We start from the raw sequence: 18,277 nt of genomic DNA, 5'->3' as shown, positions 1-18,277 counted from the left end.
AATGCAGGGCTCAAACCCATGATCCTGAGATCAAGACCTGAGCCAAGACCAAGATTTGGACACTTCACCAACCGAGCCACTCAGGCACACCAACATCTTCCTTATCCATTCATTCGTTGTTGGACATTTGGGCTTTCTCTATAATTTGGCTATTGTAGATAGTGCTGCTATAAACATCAGGGATCCTATATCCCTTTGAATCTGTATTTTTGTATCCTTTGGGTAAATACCTAGTAGTTCAATTGCTGGGTCACAAGGTAGTTCTATTTTTAACTTTTTGAGGAACCTCCAAACTACTTGCCAGAGTGGCTACCCCAGTTTGCATTCCCACCAAGAGTCAAGAGGGTTCCCCTTTCTCCACATCCTTGCCAACATGTTGTTTCTTGTGTTGTTTATTTGAGCCATTCTGACAGGCATGAGATGGTATCCCATCATGGTTTGGATTTGTATTTCCCTGATGATGAGTGATGTTGAGCATCTTTTCTCTTAGCCATTTATGTACCTTTTTTGGAAAAATGTCTGTTCACGTCTTCTGCCCATTTCCTGATTATTTGTTTTTCTGGGTGTTAAGTTTCTTGAGTTTGATATGTTCTTTATAGACTTTGGATACTAACCCTTTATCAAATATGTCATTTGCAGATAAACTTGCCTACATTCTTGAGTACAGTTGATAAAGTTCTTGACTGTAAAATTGACTTCAAATTGTGACTATTGGGAATAACCGAGTTGTCATTCCCCTGAGCCTCTTAGCCAGGGAGTTAATGCTCGGGCTGTCTAACCATAGGTATTCTGAGAATTAGACCAGATAACTGAATAAGTGGCTGACACATGTTATAAAGTAACATGTGGAAATTCAAATGAAGAGATGCCTGCATGAGGGCATTTGAAGATCATTTGAAAGAAGCAATTGTCCTGTGACTATTTCATATTTTTAGTTCAGAATCTAGTAATACATTAATACATCTAGTTATCAATAGGACTTTATGAATTTAACCATGTTCCAGGATGCAGAAACTACCTTTTCGAGTTCATTCATCTTCTTAGAAGCTGGATTTAAATCATACTCCTATAGCCTTCTTGGGCATCAGATTGTTTCATTAGACAGAATTTATAGGTAATCAGGATTTGGGCTCTAGGAAGGGCTTTGCAGCTAGGATCATGGATGAAGAATTGAATAAGTATGGGCTCCTGAGTCACCCCTGTTGGAAAATTAAGACTGGGCTAGACCTTGCATTATCATCCACCAAGAAACTCAATATTAGCTAAAACCAGGAATCAGGCTGGGGAACCATAGTGAATCCTAAGTTTCCTAACGGACAGACAATGTTTGTTTTACTGCACTCCCTGATGTTATGAACTAGATACAGAAGCTTAGAAAAAAGTGGAATCTAAATACAGGAACATAATCTGGGCATGAGAATGGGACTTGGAAATTAGACACTGACAAAGTGTTTAAGGATCAAAATCAAAGAGGTACACAACTGTGGTATATACTGGACTGAATGTTTATAAGCAGCTCTTCTAGACTGGACAAGAAAGGTGAAATCTACTTCTTTTGGGGCAGGAGTCAGCAGCAACTGATGATTTCAACTGAACACAGGGCCCTGTCAAGCTCAAGCTGTCACAGAATTGAGAGGATAAGCTCCAATCTTCTTCTCCTTCTCTCTGTCCTACTCTGTCTAGGAGAATTGTTCAGAGAGTGTTGTTCTAGGGAGGGTCTCCTTTTCTAGGTGTTCCTTCAAGCACTGGCATGATTTTCCATTCACATACTTTGGTTCCTTCTTTTTCCAGAGTTCTCTGCCCAACTGACATATGCATCTATCCCAGAGGATAATGTAAGTGCAAGACCATATTTATACCCAGAGTCCCTAATATTTCCTGTCTCATTTACAGCTGCTCTTCCTTTTGAAAGAAGTCACAATACCCTCCCACTTCTGAGTGAAATTGCCCTTGCAATTGTAAAATGGTTTAACTTTGGAGGGAACCATACCAGAGTGATTTCAAAATGTCAATGTTAAGCCACTTTAATGATCTTTAGATTATTTTCTTACGCCTCCTTTGGGAAACAAGTGCAGTGATTGTTACAGCAAAAACTTAATTCCTGATAGCACATCACCTTGTGAGAGTGATTTGCTATCTGACTTCTTCCTACACTTGTAGCCCACGGTAATGATACTGATAAAAATAATACATGAGTTTTCTGTGTAGGCATGTTTCTAAATACTTTACATATATTCTATTTATCATTGCAAAGCCTTATAAGGTTGTTACTGTTATGAACTTACTTTATAGATAGTAAAACTGAGGTACAGAACACTTATGTCACTTGTATAAGGTCTCATAGTTAATTAGTGGTGGAGCTGGGACGAACCTGGGCTGATACTCACCTGTGAGTGACGACCTATGCTGCTCATTCATACTCTAGGGTACAGCTATAAAGAACTATCCAGTTTCTTAATTCTTGTCCTTTGAGCATACTTTTCTGTAAATTTACATGTCTCTTTAGAGAAAACTTACATTTTAAACTCTTGGTTCAAATACCTCAATATTAACTCATTACTGAATCTTCCAAAATTCGTCTTTAGAACTGCCATTGCACCATCACCATGGTTTCTAATTGCTTGTCTTTACATATACATCTCACTGAAACGGGACCTTTAAAATGAGAGAGACCATGCCTTATTCCCCATTACGTTTAAAGTGACTGACATAAAACTTATAGCCTAGTGTAGAAGCTAAAAATTTATTTTCTGATTAATAGTGATAATATAACAGAATCAGTCCAATGTGAAATCTGATTAGAATATAGAAAAAACTTCACTTATCTCTGCTCAGGTTTTGTCCTCAGGGTCTTGAGTTCACTCCTCACATAAAATTTTTAAAAAGAAAAAGAAAAAACTTCACTGTCATGATTTTTCATATACTTTTTAGGAAACAGCCTTCATAAATGGGCTTGTGGAACCACAGCACCATCACCCAGTTCCTTCCCCTTGGGCTATCTACTGACCCCCATGCCCAGGCTGCACTCTTTGTGCTGTTCCTGAACATTTACCTGCTGACCATCATGGGGAACCTGCTGCTGGTGGTGGTGATCAGAGCTGACTCTCACCTCCACATGCCCGTGTACTTTTTCCTCAGTCACCTCTCTTTCCTGGGCTTTTGTTTATCTTCAGTTACTGTGCCTAAGATGCTGAAAGACCTCCTAGCAGAGATAAAAACCATGTCAGTAAGGGGCTGCCTGGCTCAAGGTTTCTTTGTGTTTATCCCTGCAGGAACTGAGGGCTTTCTACTCTCAGTGATGGCCTATGACCACTTTGCTGACATCTGCCATCCTCTGCTCTATGGACAGATGATGAGGAAACAGCTGTGTGTACAGCTTGTGTGGGTCTCATGGGGCTTGGGTGGTTTGAATTCACTTATCGACATCCTCCTAGCTACCAGCATGGACTTCTGTGAGAGCCATACCACCAGCCACTATAGCTGTGAGGTGCCCTCTCTCTTCCCTTTGTCCTGCTCTGATGTCTTCACCAACCTCATAGTGCTGCTCTGCTCCACTCTGCTTCATGGGCTTGGGACCTTCTTCCCAATCATTTCATCCTATGCCTGCATTGTCTCCACCATCCTGAGCATCAGCTCCTCCTCAGGCAGAAGCAAAGCCTTCTCCACCTGCTCCTCTAACCTCATTGTGGTGAACTTCTTCTATGGATCTGCTTTTCTCAGCTATCTGATGCCAACTTCTGGATACCCCCTAGAGTTGATCTTCTCTATACAGTATGGTGTGGTCATTCCCATGCTGAATCCTCTAATCTACAGCCTGAAGAACAAGGAGGTGAAGGCAGCTGTGAGAAGGAAATTGCAACCTATTTGCCATATTCTAGGTGCAAAAGGAAAGCTAGAGGATAATATACCAGCCACACATTGTGTGAGCTGACTTTAATATAAAAAACTTTCTAGGTCTATACTATGTGAGATGTTATAAGTAAGCAGTGCATAGGAAATGAACATAGAAGTATTAGAAAGGTGTTACTTTAGTCTAAATAAAAAGAAACAATGGGTTAAATAACTATCTCAATTCAGAAAATGTGGTCATAAAAGTGTTCATTCATTAGTCTCATCACTCCCCAAATATTTACCTTAGTCTTTTTATTAGTAAAATATGTGTGTCTTCAATCATTAGTAATTGAGTTTAGGAAAAGGCAAAGCCATATTTTACTCTTAAGTGATGGTTCTTGATGATTGAGTAAAAACAGTAATAGACTTCTGCTATGTGGCAGGAAAATAATGAACCTGAGCTGAGTGATTCTTGGATGTAGGTAAAAAAGAACTGAAGATGCTAAAGAAAGTGAGTTCATATACTGAGACAGAGGACAGACTCAAGTAAACCTTCCAAAACCCTATTGTTTCTTGCTATAATTTTTTTATAGAACCCTTAAACATGTATATGTATGTTCATATATGTGTATATATAATTTCATATATGTATAATTTCTTAGCTACATGTGTGAATGGATGTTATGATCATAACAATAATTAAAAACAAAATACTTTAGAATACATATAGGTTAACAAAGAAAGCAAACCTTCTTTTAGAAAAGTGTTCTTAATTATTCCAAACATCCTTGAATTATGTTTCCCTTGCTTATTTATTTGACAAGTAACAATGGGGGACCAGAACAGTCTACTTTGACTAAAATTCTAATAGTTAATTATAAATAAATGAAAATTTTGATTTTTGTAACAGTCTATTTGTACTGAAGAATATTATAAACTTTTACACAATGCTTCCCTAAATACTCCTAAATGGGAGTATTCAAACTGTAACAGGACCAAGTATAGGCCTCGAGATGCATACCTAAAGGAAATGGATTTGGATAGACAGTTTAAGGAGAGAACTGTGTTTGTTCTATTTAGCCTTTTTACTTCTTTGATAACAAATCACTTTTACACACCAAATTTGACTAGACTTGATTTTGCCTGAGAAGTCCCAAAGAGAAGACAGAGCTTTTAGATTATCAATTGAAAACTATTCTTCCTGCTTAGGGAATCAGGCAAATACCCCTTTGGCCACTCTTTCTATTTTCAACTCCCAAGAGACTCAGAAGAGTTTAGAATTAATGATTAAAGGTCATTGCATCACCTCAGTGTTCCAAAGGCCACATCTAACTGATCCCCACTCATCTTTATAAAAATCAATGTTGAAAAAATTTTTTACTACTAAGCATGACTTCAGGTTATGACCATAGAATATAAAAGGTGTTGCCCTCACCATGCCTAGCCTGCCAAGGACAAGGAGAATCACACCCTCCAGAAGCCTAAACATGGCTTCTCTGTGGACTCATTAAAACCAAACAATGCTTTGTGTAACTGAGATATGATGTTAGAAACAAGAAAAACTAAGAGTATGTGAGACTCTGAAAAAAAAAAATCACTTTCCTGTGGCTATATAAATTTATTAGTGTAGATTCAGTAAAGCTTTTTATCATCAATAGGATTTTATAAATTTTGCCAAGACACCAGATACAGAAGTGCTTTCTCCAGGTCATCTTCCTTCTCCCTAGATCAATCTACAGCCAAGTTGGAGAACAGATTCCCCTGTTGAACAGGATATACAGGTAACCTGCATTTAGTGTATGGGAAGGATTTTGAGGCTGGGTTTATGGCTAAAGAGTTAATAAGTAAGGAATCAGAATTTTCCCTTGGCTGATCTCTGGACTTACTGGGAGTGGTCAGGACAAGGAACTGGCTGGGAAACCCTAGTAAGTCCTATGAGTGACCTAAGGTCAGACTTTAGGGTATAAGGCCAAAGCTGGAAGTCATTGGTAAACAGTCAGTGTTTCGCAAATAGAACGTTGTTGTAATCCTAAAGTAGAGACTTTGAGAAACAGAAGGGATGTGAGCACATCTGGCCATGAAGTTTGAGGTATGAAGACAGAGGACAGTATCTCAGAATGAAACTTAGTTAATCTAAATACCTATGGAGCACCTGGTTGGCTCAGCCAGTTAAGTATCTGCCTTCAGCTAAGGTGATGATCCCAGGCTCCTAGGATAGAGCCCTGTATAGGGCTCCTTGCTCATCAGGGAGCCTGCTTCTCCCTCTCCCTCTGCCCCTTCCCTTGCCTGTGTTCTCTTGCTCTTTCTCTCAATTAATTAATTAATTAATTAATTAAAAGGATTAGATATTCTACTCCTGTTTTATTTTTTTTGTAAATTTTTTATTGGAGTTCGATTTGCCAACATATAGCATAACACCCAGTGCTCATCCTGTCAAGTGCCCCCCTGAGTGCCCATCACCCAGTCACCCCAAACCCCTCCCACCTCCCCTTCCGCTACCCCTTGTTCATTTCCCAGAGTTAGGAGTCTCTCATGGTCTGTCACCCTCTCTAATATTCCCCACTCTACTCCTGTTTTAAACAGGTCCTTGAGTATGAAGAGAGAAAAGTTAGTGAGTAGAGCCTTCCTCCTGAGGGCAGGGAGTAGCAGCTGTGGGTATTTCAAACAGAAGCTAATCCTACAGGATGAATTCCCCCAATTTCTCTTACCTATACTGCCTGGGAGCGAGATTCAGAATGCATAGTACTGGGCAGAGTCTTCTCCTGTCTGTGCTCTAGCTAGAATAGCCATTCATGTACTCCCTGGCAGGAAACCCTTTAAGACTTTCCTCTTGCTTACTTTTCTAGAGATTCCAGCCTGTTCTGGGATATACATCCATCCTAGTAATGCTCTTCATGTGGATCCAGGTGTCTACACTGAGTTCCAACCACTTTATCTCCCCTGTATCATTGCTTCTGAAGTCCTGCAGCTATGCCTATTAGTGGCAGTTACATGCCCTCCTCTCTGAGTGAAGGCACCATAGTAATTGCAAAGTAGAGAAAGACTCACCACCAAAATAATTCTAAACTTCTAATTTGCCTTCCAACAGAGGTGATGTGCAGAGGAGGGAAGACACTGGTAGTGGTTTCAATGTGATTTCTTACATATCTCTTTGTAAAGGCATGTAAAGTAATAACAATGATAGTAACCTCAGCAGCAACAACTATGGATTTTGACAGTGCTTCACTGATGTGAGAATATATGTGACTTTTCCTAGACATAAAATCTCAAATAATAGGAATAAAGAGGAGGAGAAGAAGTAATAGAAGTAGGAGTAGCAGTAGTAGTAGTTAGAAGATCTTTATATATAATTTCATATTTAATCCTAAAAACTCTCCGTGGTACTGTTATTATCTGCCTTTAATATGCAAGGACATTAAGATAAAGAGCTGTGTGTATCTTGGGCAAAGTCATAGCTAATTAGTGGTAGACCTAAGATTTAAACTTAGTTTAATGCAAAAGCCCGAATATTTAGCCACTGCTCTCTGATGTCCACTTATTACCTATGAATCAGTTTTTCAGAACTACCCACATTTTAACTACCCATGGACTGAGCTGATTTTTCTTAGTCCTGAGCCTTTGAGTCCATTTTGATGCAAACTAAATATGTGTCAGAAACATATTTCCAAGAGCAATCATATACTTTTTTAAAATTTTTGTCAAATTTGCTCAATGTACTATCATTGACCCTTATTAAATCACAGTTTGAGCTCCCATTGCATTAATTACAGGATTATTCTGTCTTCATATCCATGTTCTTCGATGGACAATATTAAGAACAGGGACCATATTTTAATCATCTTTTTGTTTTAAGTGGTTGACACAAAGCCTAAGTCATAATAGAAAGCAAATGATATGAATAGAGAGAACCAATACAATTAAAAAATTCCTTGGGGGGATAATAGACCTTTGGCTCCTATGCCTTTTTGTATTATTTCTAGGGAAAAGCCTTTGTAAATGGACTCGGGGAACCACAGCACCATCACGGAGTTTATCCTCCTTGGGCTCTCTGCTGACCCTCACATCCAGGTTGCACTCTTTGTTCTCTTCCTGGGGATTTACCTCCTGACTGTGATGGGGAACCTGATTATGCTGCTGGTGATCAGGACTGATTCCCACCTCCATACACCCATGTACTTCTTCCTGAGTCACCTCTCTTTTGTTGATATCTGCTTCTCTTCAGTCACTGTGCCCAAGATGCTGGAGAATCTTCTTTCTCAAAAGAAAACCATCTCAGTAGAGTGCTGCCTTACTCAAGTCTTCTTCGTGTTTGTTGCTGCAGGAACTGAAGCCTGTCTGCTCTCAGTGATGGCCTATGACCGCTATGCTGCCATCTGCCACCCACTGCTCTATGGACAGATCATGAATAAACAGCTGTATATGCAGCTTGTATGGGGATCATGGGGACTGAGCTTTCTGGATGCGCTCATCAACATCTTTCTAGCTATGAAGATGGTCTTCTGCAAAGCCCAGATCATCCCCCACTACAGCTGTGAAATGCCCTCTCTCCTCTCATTGTCCTGTTCTGATACCTCCAAAAACCTCATTGCCTTGCTCTGCTCCACTCTTCTGCACGGGCTGGGAACCTTCCTTTTGGTCTTCTTATCCTATGCCCGTATTATTGCCACCATCCTGAGCATCAGCTCCACCTCGGGCAGAAGCAAGGCCTTCTCCACCTGCTCCTCGCACCTCACTGCAGTGACTCTTTATTATGGCTCAGGTTTGCTCCGCCATCTCATGCCAAATTCAGGATCCCCCCTTGAGTTGATCTTTTCTGTGCAGTATACTGTAGTCACTCCTGTGCTGAATCCTCTCATTTACAGCCTGAAGAACAAGGAGGTGAAGGCAGCTCTGACACGAACTATGGAAAAGTATTTGCAACATATCAGGTGCTGAAATGAAAACAAAAGGTAGTAGAGAACTAGAATAAATCTGCATGCAAAAGGACATTCTGTGAGTTTACAATAGTGTGCTCCTGAGTGCTTACAACATCAGATGCTGCAACCTAAATTAGAAGTCCATGAGAGAATGAGAGAAAGTAATCATAGGAAGGATAGTTCAGTTCCTTTTCAAGGCAAACAAATTATCAAATAATCACCTTAATCTAGAAAGTTTTGTTATGAACATATTGGTTCATTTTTCTCATTCCAAAACATTCACCTTAGGCTTTCATTTATTAAAATCATTAGCTTCATCAATCTATCATTTTTTATTGACTTTTGGGAATACACATTTGAGAAGAATGTAGGGCCCTGGATCTATAAATGAGAAAAGTTATAGGGTAAATGGCAAGAAAGATAAAGAATTACAACTGGGTGACCATAGAAGACAGGCATGGAAAGCTGAAACTTCTTCAGGGAAACAATAAACATATTGAGACAGAGCTCAGACTCATAAAATTTTCAAGAACTTTTCTGTATGTGTGGGGTGGTAGCCAAATCTCCAGTGTGAGAGGCTGCAAGGGGCTCTGGATCTCTAAAAACCTTATGAAGACATAGTCTTCACTCAGACTTGTATTTTCTACAATTAGCTGAGCTTACCTGTCCATGTTCTTTTTCTTGTAGAGTTGCAGGCTATGAGCTCTAGGCAAATAATCTGGTTTTCTTTTTTAAGATTTTATTTATTCATAAGAGACACAGAGAGTGAGAGGTAGAGACACAGGCAGAGGGAGAAGCAGGCTCCATGCAGGGAGCCCGATGTGGGACTCGATCCCAGGACTCCAGGATCACGCCCTAGGCCAAAGGCAGGGACTAAACCACTGAGCCACCCAGGGATCCCCTAATCGGGTTTTCATCTCAACACAAGTGAATCCTAAAGCATCCTTGCCTCTCATCTTTCAACTGTCAATCAACTGGTCACTGCTCATGAGCCAGTGGTTGGTGAGCTTTAAGTCACTACATCACTCCCACATAATTTATTTTTACCTATAAAACATAAATCCAGGGCACCTGGATGGCTCAGTGGTTGAGCATCTGCCTTTGGGTCAGGTCATGATCCTGGGGTCCTGGGATCAAGTCCTGCATTAGGCTCCCCCAGGGAGACTGCTTCTCTCTCTGCCTGTGTCTCTGACTCTCTGTGTGTGTCTCTCATTAATAAGTAAAATTAAAAAAAAAAAACATAAACCCATTTTCACATTGCTTCTGATTTGTTCAATCTATACTTTACTATTATCTAATTCACTGTAGTTAAATTAAAAGGGGCAAAACTAAGTACAAACTATTCATTTAATTCACTTAATATTAGCTTGCACTTTGGGGGCACCTGGGTGGCTCAGTCACTTGAGCACCCTACTCTTGATTTTGGCTCAGGTCATGATCTTGGGGCATGAGATCAAACCCTGCATTGTGCTCCATGCTGGGAGCATGTATTCTCTCTCCCTCTCCCTATGCCCCTCCCCCCACTACATACATGCTCTCTCTCTTCCTCTCTCTAAAAAAACAAACAAAATTAGCTTGCACTTTCCTCAAGCTTCTTTCACAAACTCACCTTGTTCCAGCTGTCAGTTATAAAGGCTTTTCATCCTCATCTGGCCATCGATAACTCACAGGACCTCTCCTCATTTGATATACCAGAAAAGTCTAAATGCTTTATCTCCCACCACAAACAATAGGATATTCAAGGCCTTCTTTGGATTCTGTGTCCTAAGGTGAAGCACCAGCAAACCCTCTAATGTCAAGCTTCCTATGGTGAAGGAGAGTGAAAGGTACTTGGGATGATGACTGGTTGTAGTCAGTGCAGAGATGTCACAGAATGGCAGTGATTGAGAGAAAGATACCAACAGACTCAGTGAAATTCCCTTCAGAATAAGCAAAAGATAAGAAATCGTAACTGCATGAGACATCCCTTCAAATCTCAAAGGCTCAGCAATTGCCCTTTTGGAGGGGCAGTGCCCTGGAACTTTGATGCCCATGGCGTTACGCTGCTGACTGATCAGTGAAGGGATCCTCTCTAGGCCTTAGAGAAGCTCTTCTAACCATTCCCTCAGGGCTTTTGTGCTCTTCTGCCCTGCGGAAATTCGAGGATAGTGGCATATCGTGCATATTGGCCTTCCCAAGAGGCATAAATAACTGGTAACAATCCTAGTATATGCCTGAGTGCTTTTTGCTGAAAGTTGGATTTATGGGAAAATTCTCAATATTAATTTCCTAGGAACACCATTTCCTAAGCAGGCCAGAAGTCTCTGCCTATAAGACAGGTGACAAAAAAAACAGCAATATCCCAGAGAGGAAGACTTGCAGTGTGACAATTCATGCTAAGTTTTTCAGTTTTGCCCTAGCTTCATCATGTTCTTTACTTTTTTTTACTTAAAACCTTTGCAATCTATTCTATAACTTTTATCACTTTGTCTTTACGAAAAATATCTCACCAAAAAATGTACAAAACATATACATACCAGTTAAAGAATGATTATGAAGTGAATACATACATACCCACTACTCTGCTTAAGAAATTATTCATTTAAAAAAAAAAGTTATTCATTTTACCATCTCTTCTTCACTCACCAAAACTGAGTACTGCTCTGAATTTGGTTATTTTCTTTTGGTTTTCTTTGTATAATTTAGTTTTGCCTGCTTCTGACCTTTAAAAATAGAATTATGATATATGTATTGTTGTGGTTTGCCTCTCTTCATCCATAGGAGGTTATCATCAATCAGAGCCCTGGTTTTAGCACTCAGCTGTGATATGTCTTAGAACTGATAGCTTAGGCTGCTGCTTGCTTTAGTAAGGGATTCTATACACTATGGCCTAAGATGGAAGTTTTCAGATTTGGTCCCTAACCAACACTTCCCTCAGGTTAGGGGTTTAGAGACCAAATGTACCTTCTGACACGACCTGCACTGGAGTGTAGAACTGAAATGATGACGTAGATAATTCAGCAGTAAATTTCAACAGTTTAGAAGAATTAACTATTTTTCTTCTGATATTGTAGCAGAATCAGTAAATCCAGAGACAGCAGATTGGTAGTTGCCTGAGATTGTAAAGAAGGGAAGAATGGAAAGTTGTTGCTTAATGTGTAGGAGGTTTTCTTTTGAGCTGTTGAAAATGCTTTGGCTCTAGAGAAAGGTAGTGGATGGGCAGCCCCAGTGGCCCGGCAGTTTAGCGCGCCTTCAGCCCGGGGTGTCCTCCCGGAGACCGGGGATCAGGTCCTACGTCGGGTCCCACGTCGGGCTCCCTGCATGGAGCCTGCTTCTCTCTCTCTCTGTCATGAATAAGTGGATGAAATATTAAACACACACACACACACATAGTGGTTACACAGCATTGTGAATGTACTAAACGACACTGAATTGTATACTTTATTTTTTAAGTTTTTATTTAAATTCCAGTTAACATATAGTGTAATATTAGTTTTCAGTTGTACAATTTAGTAATTCAACACTTCCATACCAACCTGCTGCTCATCACAAGTGCCCTCCTGAATTCCCATCAGGCATTTAATCCATCCGCCAGCCACTTCCCCTCTGGTAACCATCAGTTTGTTCTCTATAGTTAAAAGCCTATCTCTTGGTTTGCCTTTCTCTCTTTTTTTCCCTGTGCTAATTTATTTTGCTTTTTAAATTCCACATATATGAGTAAAATTATATGGTATTTGTCCTTCTCTGAGTGACTTATTTCACTTAGCGTAATATATTCTAGCTTTATCCACGTTATTGCAAATGGCAAGATTTCATTCATTTTTATAGCTGCCTAATATTCCAGTGTGTGCTATTTGCTTCGACGTGGAGGGTTCTGGAGGGTATTGTGCTGAGTGAAATAAATCCATCAGAAAAGGACAAACATTATATGGTCTCATTCATTTTGGGAATATAAAAATTAGTGAAAGGAAATAAAGGGAAAGGAGAAAAAAATGAGTGAAAATATCAGTGAGGGTGACAAAACATGAGAGACACCTAACTCTGGGAAATGAACAAGGGGTAGTGGAAGGGGAAGTGGGCGGGGGGTTGGGGTGACTGGGTGATGGGCACTGAGGGGAGCACTTGGCAGGATGAGCACTGAGTGTTATGCTATATGTTGGCAAATTGAATTCCAATAAAAAAATTAAAAAATGAAAAAAAATTAAAGATTGTCCTCAGGGCAGCCCAGGTGGCTTGGTGGTTTAGCACCGCCTTCAGCCCAGGGCCTGACCCTGGGGACCGGGGATTGAGTCCCACATCAGGCTCCCTGCATGGAGCCTGCTTCTACCTCTGCCTGTGTCTCTGCCTCTCTGTGTCTCTCGTGAATAAATAAAATCTTTAAAAAAATATTCCAGTGTGTGTGTGTGTGTGTGTGTGTGTGTGTATCACATATTTTATCCATTCATCAGTCAGTGGACATTTGGATTTTCCATAATTTGGCCATTGTAGATAATGCTGCTATAAACATCCAGGGAGCATGTAGCCCTTCAAATTGGTATTTTTATATTTTATTTAGTGGAATTGCACTATACTAGTGGATTGCTGGATTTTTAAAGTTTTGAAGAGCCTTCATACTGTTTTCCAGAGTCGCTGCACCAGCTTGCATTCCCACCAACAGAATAAGAGGGTTCCCCTTTCTCCACATCCTCAGCAACACCTTTTGTTTCTTATGTTGTTGATTTTAGTCATTTGGACAGGTGTGAAGTGATATCTCACTGTAGTTTTGATTCATGTTTCCCTGATAATGAATAATGTTAAGCATCGTTTCATGTTTCTGGTGGCCATCAGTATGTCTTCTTTGGAAAAAATGTCTATTCATATCTTCTTCCTGTTTTTTAATTCAATTATTTGTTTGAGGGGTGTTGAGTTTTATAAGTTCTTTATATATTTTGGATACTAACCCTTTATCAGATATGTCATTTGCAATTATCTTCTTCCATTCTGAAAGTTGCCTTTTAATTTTGTTGGTTGTCCTCTTGCACTGTTGGTGGGAATGTGAACTGGTACAGCCACTCTGGAAAACTGTGTGGAGGTTCCTCAAATTGTTAAAAATAGAACTACCCTATGACCCAGCAATTGCACTGCTGGGGATTTACCCCAAAGATACAGATGCAGTGAAATGCCAGGACACCTGTACCCCAATGTTTATAGCAGCAATGTCCACAATAGCCAACCTGTGGAAGGAGCCTTGGTGTCCATCGAAACATGAATGAAAAAAAAATGGAAAACAAAACAAAAACAAAAACAAAAACAAAAAAGAAACATGAATGGATAAAGAAGATGTGGTATATCTATACAATGGAATATTACTCAGCCATTAGAAACAACAAATACCCACTATTTGCTTCGACGTGGAGGGACCTGGAGGGTATTATGCTGAGTGAAATAAGTCAATCGGAAAAAGGCAAACATTATATGGTTTCATTCATTTGGGGAATATAAAAATTAGTGAAAGGGAATAAAGGGAAATGAGTGAAAATATCAGTGAGGGTGAGAAAACATGAGAGACACCTAACTCTGGGAAATGAACAAGAGGAAGGGGAAGGGGAAGTGGGCGGGGGGTTGGGGTGACTGGGTTATGGTCAATGAGGGGGGCACTTGGCGGGATGAGCACTGGGTGTTATGCTATATGTTGGCAAATTGAACTCCAATAAAAAAAATTTTTAAAAACTCAATGGCTAAAAAATAAAAATAATAATAATTTTTGTTGGTTTCCTTTGTTATGCAGAAGCTTTTATTCACAAATAAATTAACGTGATGCACCACATTAATAAAAAAAGGATAAAAATCATATGATCCTTTCACTTGATGTAGAAAGAGCATTTGACAAAGTACAGCATCCATCCAGCAAAGTATGGTTAGAGGGAACATATGTCAATACAGTAAAGGCCATATGTGAAAAATCCAGAGCCAATATCATCCTCAATGGGGAAAAACTGAGACCTTTTCCTCTACAGTCAGGAACACAACAGGAATGTCCACTCTCACCACTGTTATTCACCATAGTACTGGAAATCTTAGCCACAGCAATCAAACAACAAAAAGAAATAAAAGGCATCCAAACTGGCAAAGAAGAGGACAAACTTTCATTATTTGCAGATGACATGATACTCTATATAGAAAACCCTAAAATCTCCACCAAAAAAAAATTGCTAGAACTGATACATGAATTCAGTAAAGTCACAGGATACAAAAACAACATACAGAAATCTGTTACATTTCTATACACTAATAATTAAGTGTATCCCATTTATAATTACATGAAAAACAATGAAGTACCTAGGAATAAACTAACCAAGAAGCTTCCCAAAGCCATTACCTCAGTCTAATCATAAGAAAACATTAGACAATCAAAACTAAGGGACATTCCATAAAATATCTGAACAGTATTCTTAAAAATTATCAAAGCCATGATAAACAAGGAAAGACTGAGAAACTCTCATGACTGAAGAAGGCTAAAAAGATGATGGCTAAATGCACATGGTACCCTGGGCCGTATTCTGGAACAGTAAAAGAACATTAGTAGAGAAAACTGGTAAAATCTGAATAAAGTCATTAATTTAGGTTATAATATTGTTCTAATATTAATTTCTTGAGAAATATACCATGGTTATATAAGATTTCAACATTAGGGAATTCCAGGTAGAAGGTGGAAAAGAAGGATATACAGAAACTCTGTCTTATCATTTTAACTTTTTGTTAATTTAAAATTATTACCAGAAAAGTTAGAAAGATGAATCAGCATTTGGGGAATATAAAAAACAGTGAAAGGGAATAAAGGAGAAAGGAGAGAAAATGAGAGGTAAATATCAGTGAGGGTGACAGAACATGAGAGACTCCTAACTCTGAGAAACGAACAAGGGGTAGTGGAAGGGGAGGTGGGTGGGGGGATGGGGTGACTGGGTGACAGGCACTGAGGGGGGCATTTAACAGGATGAGCACTGGGTGTTATGCTGTATGTTGGCAAGTTGAACTCCAATAAAAAAAAATATACAAAAAAAGAAAGAAAAAAATGAATCAGTGTAGTTTACCACTTAACAAACGGAACTATTGGGACTTTATCAGGATTAAAAGCTTCTGCACAGCAAAAGGAACAGTCAACAAAACTAAAAAACAACCTACAGAATGGGAGAAGATATTTGCAAATGACATATCAGATAAAGGGCTAGTATCCAAGGTCTAGAAAGAACTTATTAAACTCAACATCCAAGAAACAAAAAATCCAATCATGAAATAGGCAAAAGACATGAACAGAAATTTCACCAAAGAAAACATACACATGGCCAACAAGCACATGAGAAAATGCTCCACATCACTTGCTATCAGGGAAATAAAATCAAAACCACAATGAGATACCACCTCACACCAGTGAGAATAGCGAAAACTAACAAGACAGGAAACAAGTGTTGTAGAGGATGTGGAGAAGGGGGATCCCTCTTACACTCTTGGTGGGAATGTAAACTAGTGCAGCTACTCTGGAAAACTGGGGAGGTTCCTCAAGAAGTTAAAAATAGAGCTACTCTATGACCCAGCAACTGCATTACTGGGTATTTACCCCAAAGATACAGATGCAGTGAAATGTTGTACACCTGCACCCCAATGTTCATGGCAGCAATGTCCACAATAGCCAAACTGTGGAAGGAGCCACGATGTCCTTTGACAGATGAATGGATAAAGAAGATGTGATATTATATATATATATATATATTTGTATGTATATGTATATATACACATATGTACATATATGTGTGTATATACATATATATGGAATATTACTCAGCCATCAGAAAGGACGAATACCCACCAGTTGCTTCGACATGGATGGAATTGGAGGGTACTGTGCTGTGAATGAAGTAAGTCAATCAGAGAAGGACAGTCATCATATGGTTTCACTCATATGGGGAATATAAGAAATAGTGAAAGGGATTATAAGGGAAAGAAGGGGAACTGATTGGGGAAAATTAGAGAGGGAGACAAACCATGAGAGACTCCTAACTCTGGGAAATGAATAAAGGGTTGCGGAAGGAGAGGTGGGCAGGGGATTGGGGTAACTGGATGACAGGCACTAAGGGCACTTGATGGGATGAACACTGAGTGTTATACTATATGTTGGCAAATAGAACTTCAATAAAAAGAAATGAAAAAAAAGTAAATAAAATCAGGATATCCAAGAGAATACCCGCACTTGTATGTTGATTGCAACATTATTCACAATAGCCTAGATACAGAAACAAACTGTTTATCTACCAATTAATGGATAAAGACATGATATATATGAAAAATGGAATATTATCCAACCATGAGAAAGAAGGAAATCTTCCTATTTGCAACAACATGGGTGGGCCTGAAGGGCACGGTGTTGGATGAAAAATGTCAGAGAGAAAGAAAACTACTGTATCGTATCATTTGTATGTGGAATCTAATCCACAAAAGCAAAACTCTTTTTTATAGAAACGGAATAGAGTGGTGGTTGCCAGAAGGGAAATGGAACAGGAGGAGGAAATGGGAGTTGCAGATCAAAGGTTATAAACTTTAAGTTCTAAGACAAATAAGCTCCAAGGATCTAATGTACAGCATGGTGACTATCGTTAGTAATATGAAATTGTGGGACGCCTGGGTTGCTCAGTGGTGAGTGTGTCTGCCTTTGGCTCAGGGAGTAATCCCACGGTTGAGTCCCACATTCGGCTCCCTGCAGGGAGCTTGCTTCTCCCTCTGCCTGTCTCTCTCTCTCTCTCTCTCTCTCTCTCTCTTTCTTTCTGTGTGTCTCTCATGAATAAATAAAATCTTTTTAAAAAATAATATGGAATTGTATGCATGAAAATGCTTAGAGTAGATTTTAAGCATTCTGTACACACGCACACACACAAAATGATAACTGTGTGAGGGGATGAATATGTTAATTTAATTTTGGTAATCATTTCACAATGTACACATATATAAAATCATCACGTTATGTACTTTAAATATATCCAATTATGTTTGTTCTTTATACTTTAATAAAAAAGGGAAAAAACTCACAAATCTATTTGAGTTACTATTAGAGTGTATTAATATGTCTCATTTAAATTGAATAGTATTGAATATCTTAATGGTGATCATAAACATTGGCCCAGGATTCAGTTCTTGAAATAATCATAAATAGGAAAAACTTCATGCTAAAATTGTTTAATGCAGTATTATACACTTCATTGAGCCTACCCGAGATACAATTTGGAGCAATTATTAGCATAAGTAAAGAAATTGATATCATGGTAAAAGGCTGAAGACATTTAGTGACAGCAGGATTACTACATCAAATTTGACTTCTGTGCCTGATGAAACTGGATGATAATTGAAAATGAGGTTTTTAAAATTAGAAGTCATGAAAAAATGTTCATGATATAATTTTAGGTCTAACTGTAGTATGTTAACAAATGCATCTAAGAATGCATTACAAATAGATTTTCTATAGACAAATTTAGAAGGAAACAAATATAACTATTTGTGTCGCTAGTTATATTTAGATGGTTGCT

At 39.0% G+C, this 18,277-nt stretch overlaps 2 protein-coding genes across 2 annotated transcripts; both read left to right on the top strand.

The window, feature by feature from the left end:
• Positions 1 to 2,947: 2,947 nt before the first annotated feature.
• LOC112921232 (olfactory receptor 8S1-like) lies at positions 2,948 to 3,931 on the top strand. The gene has a single exon (XM_026000477.2). The coding sequence runs from the start codon at positions 2,948 to 2,950 to the stop codon at positions 3,929 to 3,931; it is 984 nt and encodes a 327-aa protein (XP_025856262.2).
• Positions 3,932 to 7,827: 3,896 nt separating this feature from the next.
• Positions 7,828 to 8,766, top strand: LOC112921233 (olfactory receptor 8S1-like). The gene has a single exon (XM_026000478.2). The coding sequence runs from the start codon at positions 7,828 to 7,830 to the stop codon at positions 8,764 to 8,766; it is 939 nt and encodes a 312-aa protein (XP_025856263.2).
• The last annotated feature ends 9,511 nt before the right edge of the window (positions 8,767 to 18,277 follow it).

Source organism: Vulpes vulpes, chromosome 8 (assembly GCF_048418805.1).
Source record: "Vulpes vulpes isolate BD-2025 chromosome 8, VulVul3, whole genome shotgun sequence".
In the NCBI taxonomy this organism is placed as follows: Eukaryota; Metazoa; Chordata; class Mammalia; order Carnivora; family Canidae; genus Vulpes; species Vulpes vulpes.
This window is presented reverse-complemented; position numbering and strand designations above follow the sequence as displayed.